The sequence below is a fragment of the Amphiprion ocellaris genome, chromosome 5, assembly GCF_022539595.1.
Source record: "Amphiprion ocellaris isolate individual 3 ecotype Okinawa chromosome 5, ASM2253959v1, whole genome shotgun sequence".
Lineage (NCBI taxonomy): Eukaryota > Metazoa > Chordata > Actinopteri > Pomacentridae > Amphiprion > Amphiprion ocellaris.
This window is the reverse complement of record NC_072770.1, coordinates 14,027,830-14,046,350: the sequence shown is the minus strand read 5'-3', so window position 1 is coordinate 14,046,350 and position 18,521 is coordinate 14,027,830. Positions and strand designations below refer to the sequence as shown.

The 18,521-nt window shown below is 40.7% G+C and overlaps 1 protein-coding gene across 3 annotated transcripts in view; it reads right to left on the bottom strand.

Moving 5' to 3' along the window:
* The window catches only part of phactr3b (phosphatase and actin regulator 3b), a 58,017-nt gene extending 39,731 nt beyond the window's left edge, over positions 1-18,286 (bottom strand). The window contains exon 1 of one of the 3 annotated variants that reach the window (XM_023295406.3): positions 18,033-18,286. In XM_023295406.3, coding sequence (XP_023151174.2) covers positions 18,033-18,141 — 109 coding nt within the window. In that variant the 5' untranslated portion in view covers positions 18,142-18,286. Of the gene's footprint in view, positions 1-638; positions 885-18,032 lie in introns of those variants that run through there. The other 2 variants (XM_023295405.3, XM_023295407.3) reach the window with 2 other exon arrangements.
* Positions 18,287-18,521: the final 235 nt, after the last annotated feature.

Genomic DNA, 18,521 nt, shown 5'->3' with positions numbered 1-18,521 from the left:
AAAGGAGAAGAAAAAAAAGGTCCTCGGAGGCAGAGAATCACCACGGCATGAGGAATAGGGAGTTGCTGGGTGGATGGGGAGGCTGTTGCCACACGGAGAGATGCAGAGCTGCAGCCAATCACATCCCGCCTTGTAGGGATGCATAATGTAAGTCAGGCGAGATGGTGTATTTTTAATTTGTAAGTCGTGCTGAAATATTTATCCAGGTTGTTAAGTGTGCATGGCTTTTTTTATTTATTTATTTATTTTTTGGCACAGGCAAAGGAAATGATTTTCAATCAAAAGTGACTGTGGAGAGCAGTGAGGATGCCAAACTGAGCAGCTGGAAATGTCACAACATTGCATAGTGTTTGTTGTCATGAGCTCAATGCTACAATAATCTTAAGCATATTAAACAATGGCATAAAACAAGTCAGAAAATGAATAATAAACTGTAGATTTATCACAGTGATGACAGCTAAATAAAAAAGCAACATAAATCAGCCACAAGGCACGATGGGAATATTAACAAATACTACATTGCACACAGAAGTAGCACCACTAATATGGACGTAAACAAAAGGCTCCTCACAGTAACATTGTTTTATTTCTCTCCATTAACTAACCTTAAATCAGTAAATTGTTTCTGCAACACTTACTTATCATAGGACTCACAGCTGTCCTCCTCCGGCTCACATCATTTGTCCCCAAACGCGCCGACTAACCGGATGATTTCGCAGCTGCGATGGATATATTTTTTTCAATTTAAGACACAAAAAGAAAGCTCTTCGTTGAAAATATCTCCTTATGAAACCCGTACAATGTCTTCAACGGCGGCTGGAGCGGCTGGAGTGAGCAGACAGTGAAGAAAGTGCGAGCAGCAGCCGGGTTTACATATGCAGCTAGCTGCTAGTGTTGATGTGCCGTCGTGTGGACCCCGCCCCTCCGGACGGCAGAAGGAGGGCGAACAAACAGGCGCTCCCTCCCTCAGCAAAAACATAGTAGTAACCTGAACAGCTGGTTGGATGCTTCCACACACAGATGGCGGTTTTGTTTACTAAAGTTCCTGTTGTAGTGTTTTTTTTTTTTATATAGAAGAAGTTGAACATGTTTTCAACTGAAGTGTATTTGTTTTGTTGTGTTTACAAAGCTAAAAATTGCAACCAAAGTCAAGCACAGGGGCGGAGTTAAGGGTGGCAACCACATATTAAGGTTTTTCCAATTAATAGAAGTGGAGTTACATCCACTAACTATTGTTTTTCTGGCAGAATATTTTTTGCAGAAGCAGTTTTCTAAAACCATAGTTTCCATACAGGAGCTTTATTTTTATTCTTGTCAGTCATTATTATTTTTTCGGTCTGGAACAGGTGCCCAATACGCTTCATTGTGCATTATGCCGTGCATAATTGTTTGTGACAAATTTTGAATCTTGAATCTTAATTTGATCACATACACTGTGCACAAAATCTTTACATACTGTTTAATATGTGTGCATTTTATTAACGTACAATTGCTACACTCTATTTTACAGCGTTAAAACATATTTTATAGTGTTAAGACGTATTTTCTACAGAATATGTATTTTCTGTATGTGTGTAACTTGTCGAAATTCATAAATTATGGTGCAAAAATACTACTAATAATTTGTATTAATACATTTAATGGAAGCAGAGTGATATATCACAACACAGACCAAGAAATAAACAACTAACAAACAACAAACAAAAATGCCAATTGGTTCACTACCATCTTATATGTGTCAATAGAGCGACATAGTTAATAGCACAGAGACTCAAGTAGTGTCCAAAAGTGTTACTTTTGCCAATGTGTTCCCTACATAATTCACTATATAGTAGTTCCTAGATATGACATGGAGACATAGCCATACAACCAAACACTTCTGACCAACCAGAAAATGTTGACACTGATTCTGTAGCAACTCGCACATTGTGTATTACTGTCACTAAAAAAGTGCATAGATAGAATAAAAACGTCTCTCTTTTATGTGTAAATAAGTCTGTGTTTGTATGTGTTTTTATTGGTCAAAGTGTAAATGATTTAGGTTTCGCTGTGGATTTAGTTGAAGTTCTTGTGCAGATTTAGAGGTGATACTTTGAATTACACTGGAAACAAGAGGTTCACACTGCAAAACAATTTCAGTCATTTTTGAAGATGTAGTTTGTGCCACAGACTGTACAGCAGTTGTTCAATTAGGCCTACATATGTTCCATTTTCCTTCGCTGATGCAAAATGGGTCAGAACAAACACACTGTAAACACCTCTCAATGAAGGTTTCAATGAAGAATTATTTTCAATATGCCTACGATATTCTCTATTATTTCATGAATCATTCAGTCTATAAAATGCTCACAATCACAACAAAACCTAAAGCTTTGAGTTTAATTTTGTTTAAGACAAATCAAACAATTGCACAACCAACTGTAAAACAGCTGCAGCCTCTAAATATTAGCATCGGTTCAGCACTAATGTAAAGCCATTTAAACAAATCTATAAAACTACAACATAATTTATTGCAGGACCATTGCATTTGACTGTGTAGGCATTAAAATAAACTGACAACAGAGTGTAGCTAATACTATGGAAAAATTGTCAGCAGAGTAATGATATTTTTGTTATTTTTGATAAATGCCTACTTCAAATGACTCTGCAATAGCTAACCTTAATGTATTCCGATCTAGAATGGGTGTTTATCTTTGAGGTTTATGAAAAAATAAATACAAAAATCAAGCTCTCCAACATTGACATCTGTATGTGCATCTAAAGTCCAGTATCAGTCCAGCTAAAATGAGCAAATCTGTACATTTATGCCTCTCAAACGAGCATAATCATATTTAAATTCACATGTCAACATATCACATGACAGGGCTGTATATCAATGATTGGCACTGTAAGGTTGTACTGAAAAGTATGCTGGAAAGTACAGAAAGTACAGCTTTCTGTAGTAGGTAAACAGCTATAAATCAAATCATTTTCTACTTTAATAAATGGTGATGATGATGGTGTGAGATGGAACGTCAGGAAATCAGCTGCTAATTCTGTAGAGAGAATTAAAATCTATCAATAAAAGTCCAAAAAACTCAATTTTATTGTGGCACCAGAGAAGAAGTCTGAAGATCCCATCTCCATCCATGGAGCTTTTCTGCTAATGTGTTTCAGACCCTTACAGGAAGTCACCATAAAAACATCAGGCAGCTACTTTAGCTCAGAAAATTTATACCACAGAAAACACCAAAGGTGATAAAAGAAGAAATGAGCTCACACTCAGGTCACGGCAAACTCCCTGTTCAGTGATAAAGCCACAGATCCCTTTGCAATAATACAGGAATACCGCTTTGAATTTTTTATCAAGGTACAATGTTATGATTTCGTTCTACAGAAAACCTCAAACTGCTTTCTTGGCTCTATTTTTAAAATCTGTTTTTCTTCTACTTCCATAAACTCTGATGGCAACTGAGACTAATTATTAATTATTCAGGCTACATCACTTGATGTGTAAACAAAGCCTTTGTGGTTTCAGATCGATCTTCTGGAGGGGCTGCTCATACATTAATGGCAGGAAGGGCCACGTTACATCAGAGATGATAAAAGTCGGTGGCTTGATTTCTCCTCAGGGACGCACGAGCAGTAAGCAAAGAGTATAAACAATGATGTCGGCTACTCAGCGAACACGGATCTCATCCAATATTTACAAGGCCTCCTTTAATGTGGCCCGGCATGCCAAAGGGTTGTGCACACAAATAGTGATCAGTTAATAAAAAACTGACATGACCTCAAGCTTGCCAACGTGAAGATGAAGAGATCTGCAGTAATGTAGCGTTCACGTAATGCAAGCAGATAGGGAATATTTATCAGTGCTTCGGCGGTTAGAGCCAAGGAGACACCTTCTTTGCAAACACAACTTTATTAAAGAAAATAATACTACATGGACACTTCGTGATGTCAGGATGCCAATGAAGGAGACAATGAAAAACAATGTACTCCAGCTGTACCAAATCAGAGATTCTTGGGGTTTCAGGCAGCTACGATGATAACATCACTGGCATTTTCATCTGAATAATATTCATTATTCCTAGTAGGGCCAAATATGTTTAAAGAAAAATGAGTTGTATGGCATTTGCTTGTATCCGATTTCACTTATTAATGAGACGCTGTGGGTCATTTAAGCTTTTTAACTGGTGTGACAACAAGGTCAGCGGTGGGTCTAACCATCTAGGAATAACGTGTTAACAAGGTTTGACAAATTAAAATGCCTTGGAAAAAAAATAAGGTACACCAAGGTCGGCAAACTGAAGCACCTAAAGGAAATACAGCTCCAATTACACCTGTGTTTGACACCTGCAGCTCCACTAGGAGAAAATTACTACATCTTTATTGCTCATTCATTGCAAATGGTAGTCTTGTTCAAGTGTTCTGAAATTGGAATGTCATGAAGTATAATCAGGTATCAGAATATACTGCAGGAGTAGAAGGGAATGACATCCAGAATTATGGTTAGAAAACAGAAATGGAAATAATGAATAATTAGAATAATGATTTTTCAGTATCCAAACGCAATGCATCAGTGTGTTTCTATCGGCTTCAGCAAAAAGGAAACTGCAGAGGCTATTTGCAGGATGGACGTGTATTGTTACGTGCCTTATCTTGTCATTGTCGGTTTGTCACCTTTGCATTTTCACTGGTGATAACATGCAAATGATGAGTGGTAGCGGCGTGTGAAGGTATGTGGTTTCGGAAGCGTGTGTGTTGAAGTGTTGTGTATTCACTGGGGAGCTGACAGAAAATGGAAAAACACGCTGTGCATCAGCAGCATAACTGCTCAAACCGGCAGTTATGGAGAGTCCATTTGTGGAGCAATTTGCACCAAAGCACTTTACAATTGATTGCAGACCTCAACCACAAAGTCGTCACATTCTCAGAGACGGGAGAGCCTCTGCGCTTCAGCGATTTGCCACAAAGTAACTGAATCAGAGGACAGTTATTGATAGTCTGATATAATGTCAGAGGGCTGACAAAAAGGAATTATTGATAATTTAGTTGCAAGTCTGGAATTCCAATGCAGAGGCTTCATTTATAGTACAACTACTTGTGGTTTATAAGGCATACCTTTGCCTTTGTTTTCAAGAAACCTGAGATATAGTTGATGTAACACATACCAAGAACCACACTTGCTGTAGATTCCTTGAGGATTTTTCTTGGAAATATTTGTGACTAAATATATGTGGATAGCTTAAATACACTTTTTTTTTTAAAAGCAAACTGTCATATTGTCTAAATATGTGCCCCAAAGACGCAGAAGTGAACATTAAAGCAGAGATTCAGTATTTTCTTGTATGTCATGTCAGGCTCTGAGCTCCTCCACAGGCAGTACGTGGGAGACTGACTGTGATTTCGTGACGTCTTTGACTTTTAAAGCCGCCTTTGCGTTGCTGTAATACTGCCAGATTTAAAACATAAATTTCTTTCCCGAAACCCTGCTGCTGCTGCTCCACTCCAGTACTGTTCCCCTTTAAATCTGCTGAATCATTCATCAGGTACAGCCACAGCCTGCTCAGCCTTGGAGCCAATGCAGTGTCACAGTGACAGATGGGGGACTGTAGCAGTAGGGAAGACATGGCCTCGCCTGCGTAGAATGCGTGAGCTGCAAACAGAATAGTCTCAGGGATTCCTCTGAAGGGGATGTTTCAGTGCTGGGAGGAGGCCGGGATTCTCAGGTCAGACTCGATGCTGCCTCAACTAAACAGGAGGGCACTTTGTCGATTTTTTTGATTAGCTGCCTTCCTTTAAGCCAAGGTGGCATGTTGAGATTGGATTTTTTTGACTGACCAACAGCTTAAAACCTTAACATATTCGACAGAGTATTTTCTTGTGTGATGAATGATCTGACACTCCTATAAGCAGGAGGCACTTGTTCAGTTCCTTCCAAAACCGTCAAATATGATTGTTATGCGACCGACTGATGAAGATCAGATGACAGTTTTAGATTTCTGTCACTGCTATGGATAAGGTTTGAAAAGGTTGAAGCACAACAATGACCTGGCTGTGTTCAGTAGACTAGTATAAAAATATGGTAGCCACACTTGCTATGCATATTCTCCTTTTAAGACACCCACTTTCAAGCATGCATAAATAACTACAGGGCTACAATGGGGCCTAATTTAGTTTGAGAAACAAGTATGTCATATACCAATAATGCTAATGGCATCAAATGTTCAAAATTTAAAGATAAAAACAAACATTTAACGTCAGGCTTTTTGAGAGCCCAGAAACTTAGTTATGTCTGGATTTGGGGTAAAAACAAAACTATGACTCTACTAACAGCTCTGTTAAGCTGTAGTTAGGCATAGGGTTGCATCACCATGTTAATGGCAGCGCTAACAAGCTGATGCTAAGCTAGCAGAATACTGGCTACATTAGTCATCTTAGTTTAAAGTGTCAGCATTGTAATATTTGCCAATTCACACTGAATACAAAGGCAGGAATTAAATTCATTTTGCAGGTATTCCTTCATAAAAACAAAGCAACAGGTGAAAAACCAGTTGTTCCAACGTATCATCAGGGGAATATGAACGTTTGCACAAAATTCCATGGCAATCCATCCAACAGTTGTTAAGATATTAAAGCCTGGACTAAAGCAGTGGACTGAAGGCCTGATAGATCGATACAACGTGGCTAACTGTAACTACTTGGTGAGCAAACTATCATGGTCATGGCTACAAGAAATAACAAACAACTAACATGCTTTGCTGACCCATCCATCAAGCCCAACCTTCTCCCTACAAGGCTTTTGTTGCTTTGTTTCTCACGGACAATAGTTGTAAATTGCAAAACCGTTGAAGGTCAGATAAACTTAAACATAGACGGTATCAGGTATCTCAGCAAACAACAAATGCTATCATTTGTCTGCGGGGACAGTTTGTAATTTTCTGTCGATCAATGATGCGACTAATTGGTCGAGCAGTAGCCGGCCGAGTTCATGAAATGAAGCCAGAAAACAAGAGAAAAGGCTCTCATTTATTTGAATAAATGGCACGTGTCTGTGTTTGGGGGATGCTTGCTGCCAAAACAGCCATACATTGTACTTCTTTAATGGGGTTCACTTGAAGCAGCGTTTCAGTGCTGATTAGTAGCTATAATTTGGACCTTTTAGGGATTTTTTCTACAGGAAGATACACGTGTTTAAGACCAGCACCCAGATTCAGCAGACTGATTTTTGCAGCTGCTGCCCCCACCTCCTCCTCTTCCTTCTTTTACACTGCTGAGACATTCAAGTCTGTCAGAGTGATCAGGCTCTCCGTTCCCACTCTGGGCTTAAGCGTTTGCTTTAATTACATCTGCCACAGCGAGCAAAGCGTCTCTTTGTGAGATAAAGCCCTCGTGAGGCTGTTTCTGTTCCCCATCTCCATGGGATGCAGTGTAGATTTAGTAAAAACAAACGGCTGAAAATAACTGTGCAGGCGTGGTGTAAGATCCTCTGTTCTCGACTTTTCCAGGCCATCTAAGTGATCACATCGCTACACCGTTTCCATGTGGCCTCCCCTTGCTATCCCCTTGTTGTTGGATGTCAAAAGGATCAGCTGGATGCTCTGGTGTGTCCTCATGTGCAGCATATTGCTTTTACTCGGCTCTGAAAGGAATTAGGTCAGCACATGAAACATTCATAAAAGATACATTATGTGTAAATGGCTGACAGCTTAAGTCAAGTAGCTTCCCCCAACATGCCAGTCGCTAGGTAGACCTCTGCCTTTGCATAGTAAAATGCATTCCTTTCTTGAAATAAAGTATATTATAGCATGTGCACGAGCAATTCCTATATATTACACGCTTTAAGGACATAAAACAAACCAACAAACATGCAGAACAGCATTCATTTAAATGCATAAAGGCATTGTTTCGCTCAAATACCGTACAAATCACGAACACAGAGAGCACAATGGAGCATAAAAGCAAAGCACTGTTGGGAATGAAAACAGTAAATTGGCTGTGGGCAGCGTGCAGAGCAATAAACACAAGCCACAAGCCATTCATCTCTTTGGGCATGGCTTCATGGCCGCCACACTGTTTTTAATTTTTCCTCTTCAGCCGAGGACTTGAACACGCCAGAGAGGCATCTTAAAATCCTAATGTATGTGAAGCATCCTTGTTATTGCCGTTGTGGAGATCTCAGATTGTTTTGTTGTCGGGGGGAGGGGAGACAGTGTGTGCATGTAGAGGGGGAGGGGGTGGTACAGTTTCACCATTTTTTTGTTAGTGCTGCCATTCAATCAAGCTTTTAAATGGAGACAAAGACTGTCTATCTATGTTCTTTTTTTTTTTTCTCTGAAAGGGATAACCGGCCAGGAAACAGAATCAGGACATTATCAGGTGCTATTCTGTTTATATTAACTACATATTGATTCATGCAGATGACAAAAAAAAAATGTATGACAGTGACAAACTTTGGCAGTAGCCTAGTAGGTGGATAGCCTATTTTGAAAATTTCCTTCTTTTTCCTGTGAATCCCCTGAAAAATTGACTGTTGTCACAATTAAATATAGAAAATATGATAAATATGAGTCAAAAAGAAAAATCACCAGAAACTTTTCTGTAAAATTGATTCCACTAAAGCCTTATATCCTGCATATTGTCCTTATAAGATCTTCAATAAGTCTATTTATCAGTTTAAATTATGTATTTGTATTCGTTCTTTACACTGCCAGGATTGCAGCTGAAAGAATACAACTCAAATTACCTTTCAGAATAAGACTGAATGTGAGATTGCTGGATTCATCCTACACATCATTATGAAAACTGTTTTGTTTGTTTTACTTTATTACTTATTCTTTAAATACACTAGTACATTTAATATATTAATTCAAAAATGTGTGTTTTTGTAAGCAGCATAAAGGGACGACATCTGCAATTTTGTCATATAATCTTGTGATGTATAATAAAACTGAATCTTGGATCTTTAATAATAAACTGAAATCAAAGAAACTTACAACAGAACGGTGATATTGATAACCCTGTAAACGTACACATTCATATAATCTGCTGATTTTTTTTTTCCAGTTTTGCTTTCTGACTAACTCCTTATACTGGTTTAGGATTATAGATTATAACTTGTTCTTCTGGGAAATGTGGAACTGTAGAGATGCCCACATTTGCGATTGATCATCTGTTGCCAACATCGACCTTTTTATGTGAACATGGTCATGGCTAGATTGAGAAACCCGTGACTGCTTAGCCTAAATGAAGTTGTTAGATTTAATGAAGCCAGATAAAAAATTGTTATCATGGGCATGTTGAATTTGCTTCGTAGTGCAGGCCAGATTTGATCGACAGTGAGCACTCAAGGTTGTAGGACACAAACCAGTCAAAAAAGCATGGGGAAATATAAACTGTATAAATACGAAAAAGTAGCAGAAATATGTGTTAATGTAGGATCCAATTACTATTTGTGAAAAGCTGACTGAGAAATAAGTGGTATGTGTAATGTGAAAAGAGTCGCAGAAAGTGATAGTCTCATGTAGCCAGATCATTCTCTAACACTGACAGTGGATGTAGAATGGTCTGACTGCACCTCACCATCATTCTACTGCAAGGGTTAAAAAAAGCTGTGATTCTGTGACATGATTTAAGGCAATTTATTAGACTTGTACAGGTGCTTTTTACAGACCTTGATTTGAAAATTGCCCTTGAAATGACCAAACTGAAATTTCCGGTTTTCTTAAGCTTCACTGGGGCTTCGATGGGTTTCTTTGGGCCCTGTATCTCCACTGTGAGAGCCCCCTACATAATAGTGTGTATGTCCTCTCATCACATTGGTCCACGCTGACGTCATGCTTTGTCCCGCCTGCTGTGCTGCTCCCCAGGGCCCTGCAGTCAGTGGGACCCAGCGACGTCTCTGCATAGTGCACGGCGGCATGAGGCATGAGTTGGCACAAAAAAAAGTGGGGGGTGCTTTTGAATTACTGTACCACTGAGTCATAGCCAGCTAATAAACAAGAATCAATTCAGCACCAAGGACTCGGGTAAAATTCCCCCATTGAACAAACTATTACTATCTCAGCAAAGCAGCATTTTCATTTATAGTCCTAGATTACAGTGACATCACTTCTGCAAAGCTCCACATTAATCATGGCTACGCTGTCCACGCTAAATCCTGCATCACTGCTTTCTGATGCTCCATTTTTGAAACAGACATGAGATCCAAAAAGAAAAACTCTAAGGGCTTGTACCAGCTCTAAAAATAGCCACAGAAGGACATGAAGTTAAGCAAAGTTTCATTTTCTGTGCGGAGCTTTTAGTTTTAACCACTTTTGATTGAATCGCGAAAGATTTCTGAGTTTATTCTAATGCTGCCTGAGGGTTGATTTGGTATTGAGTGAATATTCATTTAAAGTGCATTTCACTTCAAGACTAATTCCGACTCATCTTAAACCTTTCAGTGTAGTGCTGAGTAATCCTGAGTCCAGCGTCTGTCCATTCTCGCTCTATATGCAGCACGACCTTGGACAAACCATTCGTCCCTATTCTTTGAGAGAGATCCGGTGACTGCAGTGCTTGACTTGCCGTGACAGTGACTGCTCACCTCATTTATGCAACATCTTGCCGTCAGCCAAGTAGAGCCCTCTTGTGGCAGATTCATCATCCGTTTCACCTTTCAACTGCTCTTGACTCCATTTAGCAGCATTTTTGGAGCTCTCCTGGCATGCAGGTTTTGAAGATGCCTTTCAAAAATTCTCTGGTCTCACTTCCTGCTTGCTATTGTCGCATCTGATCCTGAGCTATTTTTTCTTTGAATATGATGTGAAAACATTGAGAATGTCTCCGCTCACAACTTTAAATATTGTGGACATATTATGTTGATCTGTGATGTAAAAATGAGTCTTCTGCCCAAACTTTTGCATTCATCTCTTTATTTATTTGCAGTATGTTTGATGCATATGAATGCTGTGCTACCTTGCTTTAATATTCATGTTCAAACTGGTTAATTGAGCAAGCTGTCATGTATGTTAGCCCTGTGAAAGCATGAGAAACTGCATTTTTGTGCTGCTTAACAACATCAGAGATCATGACTCTAGACTATCATGCTTGTTAAAATAGAAATTACAAGTCTGTTTTCTTCTCACTCCGACATAAAATACACTATATTAAAGAAGTTTCACATGCTTTTACAGGGATAGCATACAGTGGTATGGAAAAGTTTGGGCACCCCTGATCATTTTCAAGATTTTCCTTTATAAGTCACTGGTTGTTCGGATCAGCAATTTCAGTTAAATATATCATATAGCAGAGGAACACAGTGATATTTGAGAAGTGAAATGAAGTTTATAGGATTTACCGAAAGTCTGCAATGATTATTTAAACAAAAGTAGGCAGGTGCATAAATTTGGGCACCCTTGTTGTTTTATTGATTTGAATAGCTTTAGCACTAATTATTGGAACACAAAATTTGTTTGCTTAGCTCATTGACCCTTGACCTACATACACAGGTGAAGCCAATCATGAGAGAGGGTATTTAAGGTGGCCAATTGCAAGTTGATCTCCTCCTTGCATCTTCTCTGAAGAGTGGCAACATGGGAGCCTCAAAACAACTGTCAAATGACCTGAAAGCAAAGATTGTTCAACATCATGGTTTAGGGGAAGGATATAAAAAGCGAGCTCAGAGATTTCAGCTGTCACTTTCCACTGTTAGGAACATAGTGAGGAAATGGAAGACCACAGGCACAGTTCTAGTTAAGACCCGGAGTGGCAGGCCAAGAAAAATCTCAGATAAGCAGAGGTGAAGGATGGTGAGAACAGTCAAACTCAACCCACAGACCAGCTCCAAAGACCTACAACATGATCTTGCTGCAGATGGTGTCACTGTGCATCATTCAACTATTCAGTGCACTTTGCACAAGGGGATGCTGTATGGGAGAGTAATGCGGAAGAAGCCTTTTCTGCACACATGCCACAAACAGAGTCGCTTGAGGTATGCTAAAGCACATTTGGACAAGCCAGCTTCATTTTGGAATAAGGTGCTGTGGACTGATGAAACTAAAATTGAGTTATTTGGACAAGATGTCCGTGTAGTTTCTCATTCATCCAGGTCATGGTTAGCCAAAGTTGTTTAAATCAATCCAACTGGACTTTAAGAAGGTTCCTTGGAGACGTTTCACCTCTCATCCAAGAGGCTTCTTCAGTTCTGGTGAAGAAGCCTCTTGGATGAGAGGTGAAACGTCTTCAAGGAACGTCTTCAAGGAACCTTGCAATCTCGTTATACATTGTATAATGACAATAAAGAATATTCTATTCTATTCTATTCTATTCTATGAGATTGGTGGTTCAAATCCTGGTAAGAATGCAGTTGTCCTTGTCTACCTCGTGTTGTATCTACTCTCAGATGTCTGTAGCTTTGGATAAAAGTGATCCCTCACTGTATCACAGATTTTTAAATTGCATTTGGTATCGCGGACATTTCGCTATATCGCAGAATTTTGCGGTATAGATATTTTTCTATATTTATTATTGTGGCAAGCTGCGTTGAAGAATGGCTCTGTAGAACGGATATCTGCTTTTTATGCACTATGCAACTGCCAGATGCTTCTATTTTGACACAGAGACCTCGGGAAAATCCAACATGTGGCAGGAGGTCATCAAACACGCTACACTTCACACTCATAGTCCTGACAATATAACACTTAACCAAACTAACTAGGCTGACTAAACCACAAAAACACAATAAAACACAAACACTAGTAGCACTGGAACATAAACATAAATTACAGTAATGACATTTAAACCCTCAACACCCTGAACTCCCATGGTGCATGGATCTTATTTTGTTTACTATTTGGTCAGATATTTTAGTGTTTTGTGTTTACTTATTGGCCTGCTCGTGTCCCAGATTTTGGTTCCCCATTCTTATTGTTTTTGGTACAGCTGATGAGCGCGGTCCGTGTTTGTTGTGCTGAGCGGTGAATAAAACCTGCAGAAAACTGTCCTGTCGTGCCGGGGATCTTTAGCATGGAAGACAGCAAAAGATATGAGCATAAAAACGCAAGATAATTGTAACCCGACCCACAGCCCTGGAGACGGTGAGTCGACCAATATTTAAGTGTTAGAATATGGTCGCTACTTCGCGGATTTTCATCTATCATGGGAGGACCTGGAACGTAACCTCCGCAATAAACGAGGGACCACTGTATCTGCTAAATTTTATATATATATATATATATATATATATATATATATATATATATATATATACATATATGCTTCTCTGTATTTTTTAATATCTCGAGTTAAAATCTCCAGACCCTCAGCTGCATGTCAACACCGCGGTGCTTTCACAGACACTGCAAGCGTGTGCAATTTGAGTATTATAAGAAGAAAAAATGACAGTGATACATCTTCAGTGAGTCCCTGGTCCATGACATGGATTCCAGAAACAGCACAGAAACTGTGACCGGGCACGCAGCCAAATGCTGTACAGCTGACATCTCCGCAGAGACAACTGAGCGCAGTGGAAGTGACATTGCTTTTTTTGTTTGTTTCTCTACTCACAGCTATGCACACCTTTCATCTCGCCTCATCTCTGCCGTGAAATGACTCATGTGGCTACAGAGACATTTAGCACATGGTCCTCGCTGAGCCGAACATGCATGTAGGGCCGAGCTGCCAGGTGCCAGGTTTGCTATTCTCTCTATTCAATCACAGCTCTGAATATGGAATGAGACCAACCGGCTTATGTATAGGCTTCCTGATTAATAAAACATGAGGCCCCCCGATTCACATAAAAAGAATCCTAATCTCCTCGTCAGGCCCTCGTCGTCCCCTCGGACTGAATGTGAGGACTGAACTGGAGCCTATCTGCGCTGAGAGGTGCGGGTGGGGCGGCAGTGGTTGGAGGATGGTGAAGGAGTCCAGGGAGAACGCCTTTGATGTTAGAGCAGCATGTCAGATTAGCACAGCACGGACTTAAATAGGCAGATGAGAGGAGCGAGAGAAGAGGCTGCTCCAGGCTGGAGGCAGCACCAGGGAGCGACAGGCAGCATCAAGATGTCCTTCAGCTTCGTGTCTTTACTGCAGGAGCCTTCGTGTTGCCAAATTACCTTTGACAAACACATTCAGCAGAGGAAATGAAAACAAACATGAATATTTTATGTGGAAAATTCCATTTCATAACCACGATTTTGCCATCATTTCTCTGGGTTGTGATTACGTGTGACGGAACAAGTTAATTGCTGATAATATCGGAAAAAAATGACACCACAATATTTTCTTTCTCTACAATATACAGTGCAAAAATATTCTTAGAAGACAAGAATTTTCAATGGATGGCTTGAATAACTCTGCCTGAAGTGCTGATTTAAATGGTGAAACAAATTTGATGCAAGACCCCGCCGACACAGTACCTGTTTTTGATCAGCATCATCCCTCTTGTAGCCGGAATATTTCAATACTACTGCATTTGTTTTTGCAACTGTCTCTCATTTTGCTGTGCACACATGGAGCCGACATGTCAACAAACTCTGTGTTTTTGAATAAATTTTTTTTTTACAGTGTATATCCAAGAACACTTAAGTCAGAGTAAAGGATATTCTGTCAGACTTCTCTTGTAGATTTCTCATAGAAATAAGAAACATTTTGTTTTTGTACCAAGCAGAAATAACAGTTGCAGCATTCAATGTTAGAATTAATTTGCCTCACTTCACATTGCACATCCAGCAGTGTTGCTACTGTGCTCATACACATTGTGACGTGGATGCTGAGACGTTATATCATGCAGAACTGACGGCTGAGATCTGGTATCATTACTACAATCAAATCTGATGAGCAAAAAGCAAAACGTCTCAAACTCACCTTCTAAACTTTTTATGAAGTTATTTTTTTTGGCCTTTTTGTTGGCTTTATTAGACAGGTTAGTAGAGAGGTAGACAGAAAAATAGGGAGAAGAATGTGGGGCTGTGAGCTGGAATCGAACCTTCTCTTTTAATTTTAAAACTTGTGTTTGTGTCTGTGTGTCATTGTGTGATGATAAACAGTATTATCAGAATCAAATATAATAAACCAAAATTACCTTTTTATTGTATTGCATTTTATTTTTTCATTTTTTTGACTACTTTCAGGGCAAACTAACATACTGTAACATCTACATTGACACATTATGGTCTAATAATAGATCATAATTGCTGTGAGCAAACAGCTACACATCTAGCAGACTTTAGCATTCATCTAAGTTATATCTATGTCGACAGTCGAATTAAACCTTTTTTGGCCCCACTTTGGTCTCAGCCGCTACCCTGTGAGAAATCAATCTGTGTCTCTAACTGCTAAATGCTAGACTGTGTTCACCAGATCTTTTCTAGCTATATTTGTCTGCTGTTTGGGCCCAGGCAGGCAGTGTACAGTGGGGTTATCAGAGTTTTTTTTTTTGACTAATACATCTATTTTGGTTGGAAACAATGCTAATTAGAGCAGTAAGAAAACCAACACAATAAAGAAAGAAGTTAAAATCCTGCATAGAGCTGAGGGGAACTGAACTGGGTGATAATTCTCAGTGGGTTTTATTACATTCTGAAAACAAAAACATTGATTAGTGTATCTTTAGATGTATTTCAAAGCAGATTCTAGATGTGCTGACAATTAAATACCAAGGTATAAATTACAATCGCGCGTGATTCTAAAGCCAAACCCAATCACTGGATAGATCTTTTTGTATTGTATAGTTACTGATTGATCACACAATTCGTTTGGTAGAATGTGGACACACCCGTGTCTCTTCAATTTATTCATTATCACACTTGTCTTTCCTGAGGATAGACTGTAAAAGCTGGAAATAACTGGAGCTGCTCTGCCAAGTTCTGTCTGCTGGCACGTTAAGTGCCACATTGCACTGGCACAGACTCACTTCATCCATTGAAAGTAATGAATATGCGGCTTGCTGGCTCAACCGCATATGCCAAAATTTGAATGCAGCATGAGTTCCACCTTGGAGCTACAACATCTTGGCTGCACTTGCTGTTCTGCATCATCTCCAACAGAACTAGTGATGTAACCTGTATGTGCTGGACAAGGTGGCTCCTTATGAAACCATCCACAGAACATCATGTAAAGAGACGTGAATCAATAACACCGTTTTATTCTCAGCCTGCTGTCTGTTAGGTGGAAACTTCTGTGAAAATTCAAGTTAAATCAGTCTTTGGTGCTCCGAGTGCTTCGTATGGCATCAAAAAGAGCAGAATGAGAATCTGTCTTGAAGGGAAGATTCAGCAAAAATGACAAGTTGTTGTTTTTTTCCTGTAACCACATGCTGTAGAGAAAATATTTCATTTTCCTGCAGTGGAAGATGAAGTCGTTTGTACATTGAGTCCAGTCTATTGTGCAGCTGATTCACTGTGACATTGCCCAGCTGGGTGCCATGATAATACCACCATCACAGATCTGTCACTCCCCCCTTTTCTCCCCTTTAATGGATGTGGTTCTTCGAATGCCGGGATCAAAGCCGCAGTGGGGGGGGGGGGGGGGGGGGGGGGGGGCCAGGGCTAGGAAAGGGTTAGCACCGAGCGGAGAGGATGGAGGAACAGGGGAGGACGGGCGGGTATCAGCTTGCTGCATTGCCCGATGCTGCGCTGGATGATATCTGGGGGTGGCTGAATTCCATGTGAAGTTTGAAACGATAATGATGAGCACATCACAGGACGGTCCTGCGTGCGTTGCCTCAGAGCTCCACACACACCAACGCCGTTACGTAACCATAACAACCACGACAACGTGACAAGCACTGGAAACCGAGGGCAGGAGCACAACAATATCCGCCCCTGAGAACTTGAGGCTCCTTTCTGCAGTGCCGTGGCCCTCTTATCTAAAGATAGCTGGCCCCTGATGTTCAAACAGACTGCAATATCACACACAGATGAAAATGAACATATCTGCTGCAGGATGAAGCCAAGAATCCCATCTTGGGTATTATGCTGCAACCCCAACACACATCAGACTGTGATTCAGCAACTGGGTCCCTGATTTGTCCACATACAACAGCTGCACTGTGTCAACTTATCTGCTGTAGTCATCACTTGTTCTGCTGTGGAACCAGTTGAACGTGCAGCACATGGCAGGAAAGCAGCGTCATCGAGGGTAAAAATGAGCCATTTATCATGGTTTCATATGGACCCACTGTTCCAATCCCTTTAAAAACAGTGAAATTTACGACCGCCGCTTCACAGCCACCGTCTGTGAAGTGATTCCCAAGCAAGAAACGTGAATCCCACCTCGCAGATAAACACGATTCACAGTCTAAGTGGCATTTCGCCTTAAATTGCTGGCTGCTGTACATCAACCGAGTGCACTGAAAGAGAAAAAGACCAGTACAGTGGAGCAGACAGACGAACACCATGTCGGCTCACAGTTGGAGAGCCAAAGCGCTGCCTTCTGCCATTTGGATCACCATGGAAACAGCCAAATACACAACCAGCACTCTCATCACCTTCAGCTCAACATACTGCAGTCAGTGTGTGATGGCAAGTTCTACATGCTGACTGCACGAACACACTTCTTCCAGAAATACAGGAAAATAAAGACAGTAAGTTGATGATTTTCTTGGCACCAATCTGCAAGGTTTCAATCACGGTTTGATGAGAGGATGAGGAGCTGCAGGGTGAGGGTCTGACAGAAGGTTATCCAAATGGTTAAAAATCTGCATGTCATGAAGCTGAACATGCACACATTTGATTGACACCAGTTGGAAACATCTCATGCGGGATGTTTCATGACACAAACTCCCCTGATTCGTCACTTCATTGTGGATGGCATTCCTATTAATGCAGCTTCACATAGAAAGGCCAGCAGCTCCTCACGGCACAGAACATGGAGAGGATAGTAGCGAAATGACGCACGTTTTACAACACAACCTACGTTTGTTGCATACGAATTCAGAGGGATCACCGACTGGATCCAGGCGAACCCCGACACCGTGAGGTGCCTCCAAAACCAACCACCAACCGACCACCTGCCCCCAATCAGGAGCTGATGTCCAACAAGCGTCCAGGCCCCCCTTCTCCTCTCACCTGCTCTGTGCGCTTCGCCCAGCCGGACCTCGGTGATGCTGCTCGGGTCACTCTGAGATCTTCCCCGCTGCAGCACGCAGTCTTCATCCAGGCCGTCCGCTGCTGCCATGGCGAGAAGAAAAGCCCAGACCGAGAGGCGTGATCGCCGTCGACCAAGGTCACCGGCATGAAATGGTGGAGCAAATTTAATGTGGTCGGACTGCTGCAGCTCCTGGTCCCCGATAAGCAGCAGCGCTGGGGAAATCCATTACGCGCGCAGCATCATGACGCCTTCACGTGTTGCTCGTAAAAATGACTTCTTTCTTTTTTTTTTTTTTTCCATTTTTTAAAAAAATGCACAGAGCAGGAAGGAACACTTTCACTCTGTTGGGCAGTGTAGAAAAATGAAAACGTTTTGCAAAGAGGTCACAGCTACATGCGAAAAGGTTATTTCAAAAAGAATTTCATTAGATCCTATTGTTTCTAATTTGCCTATATCCAAAAGATATA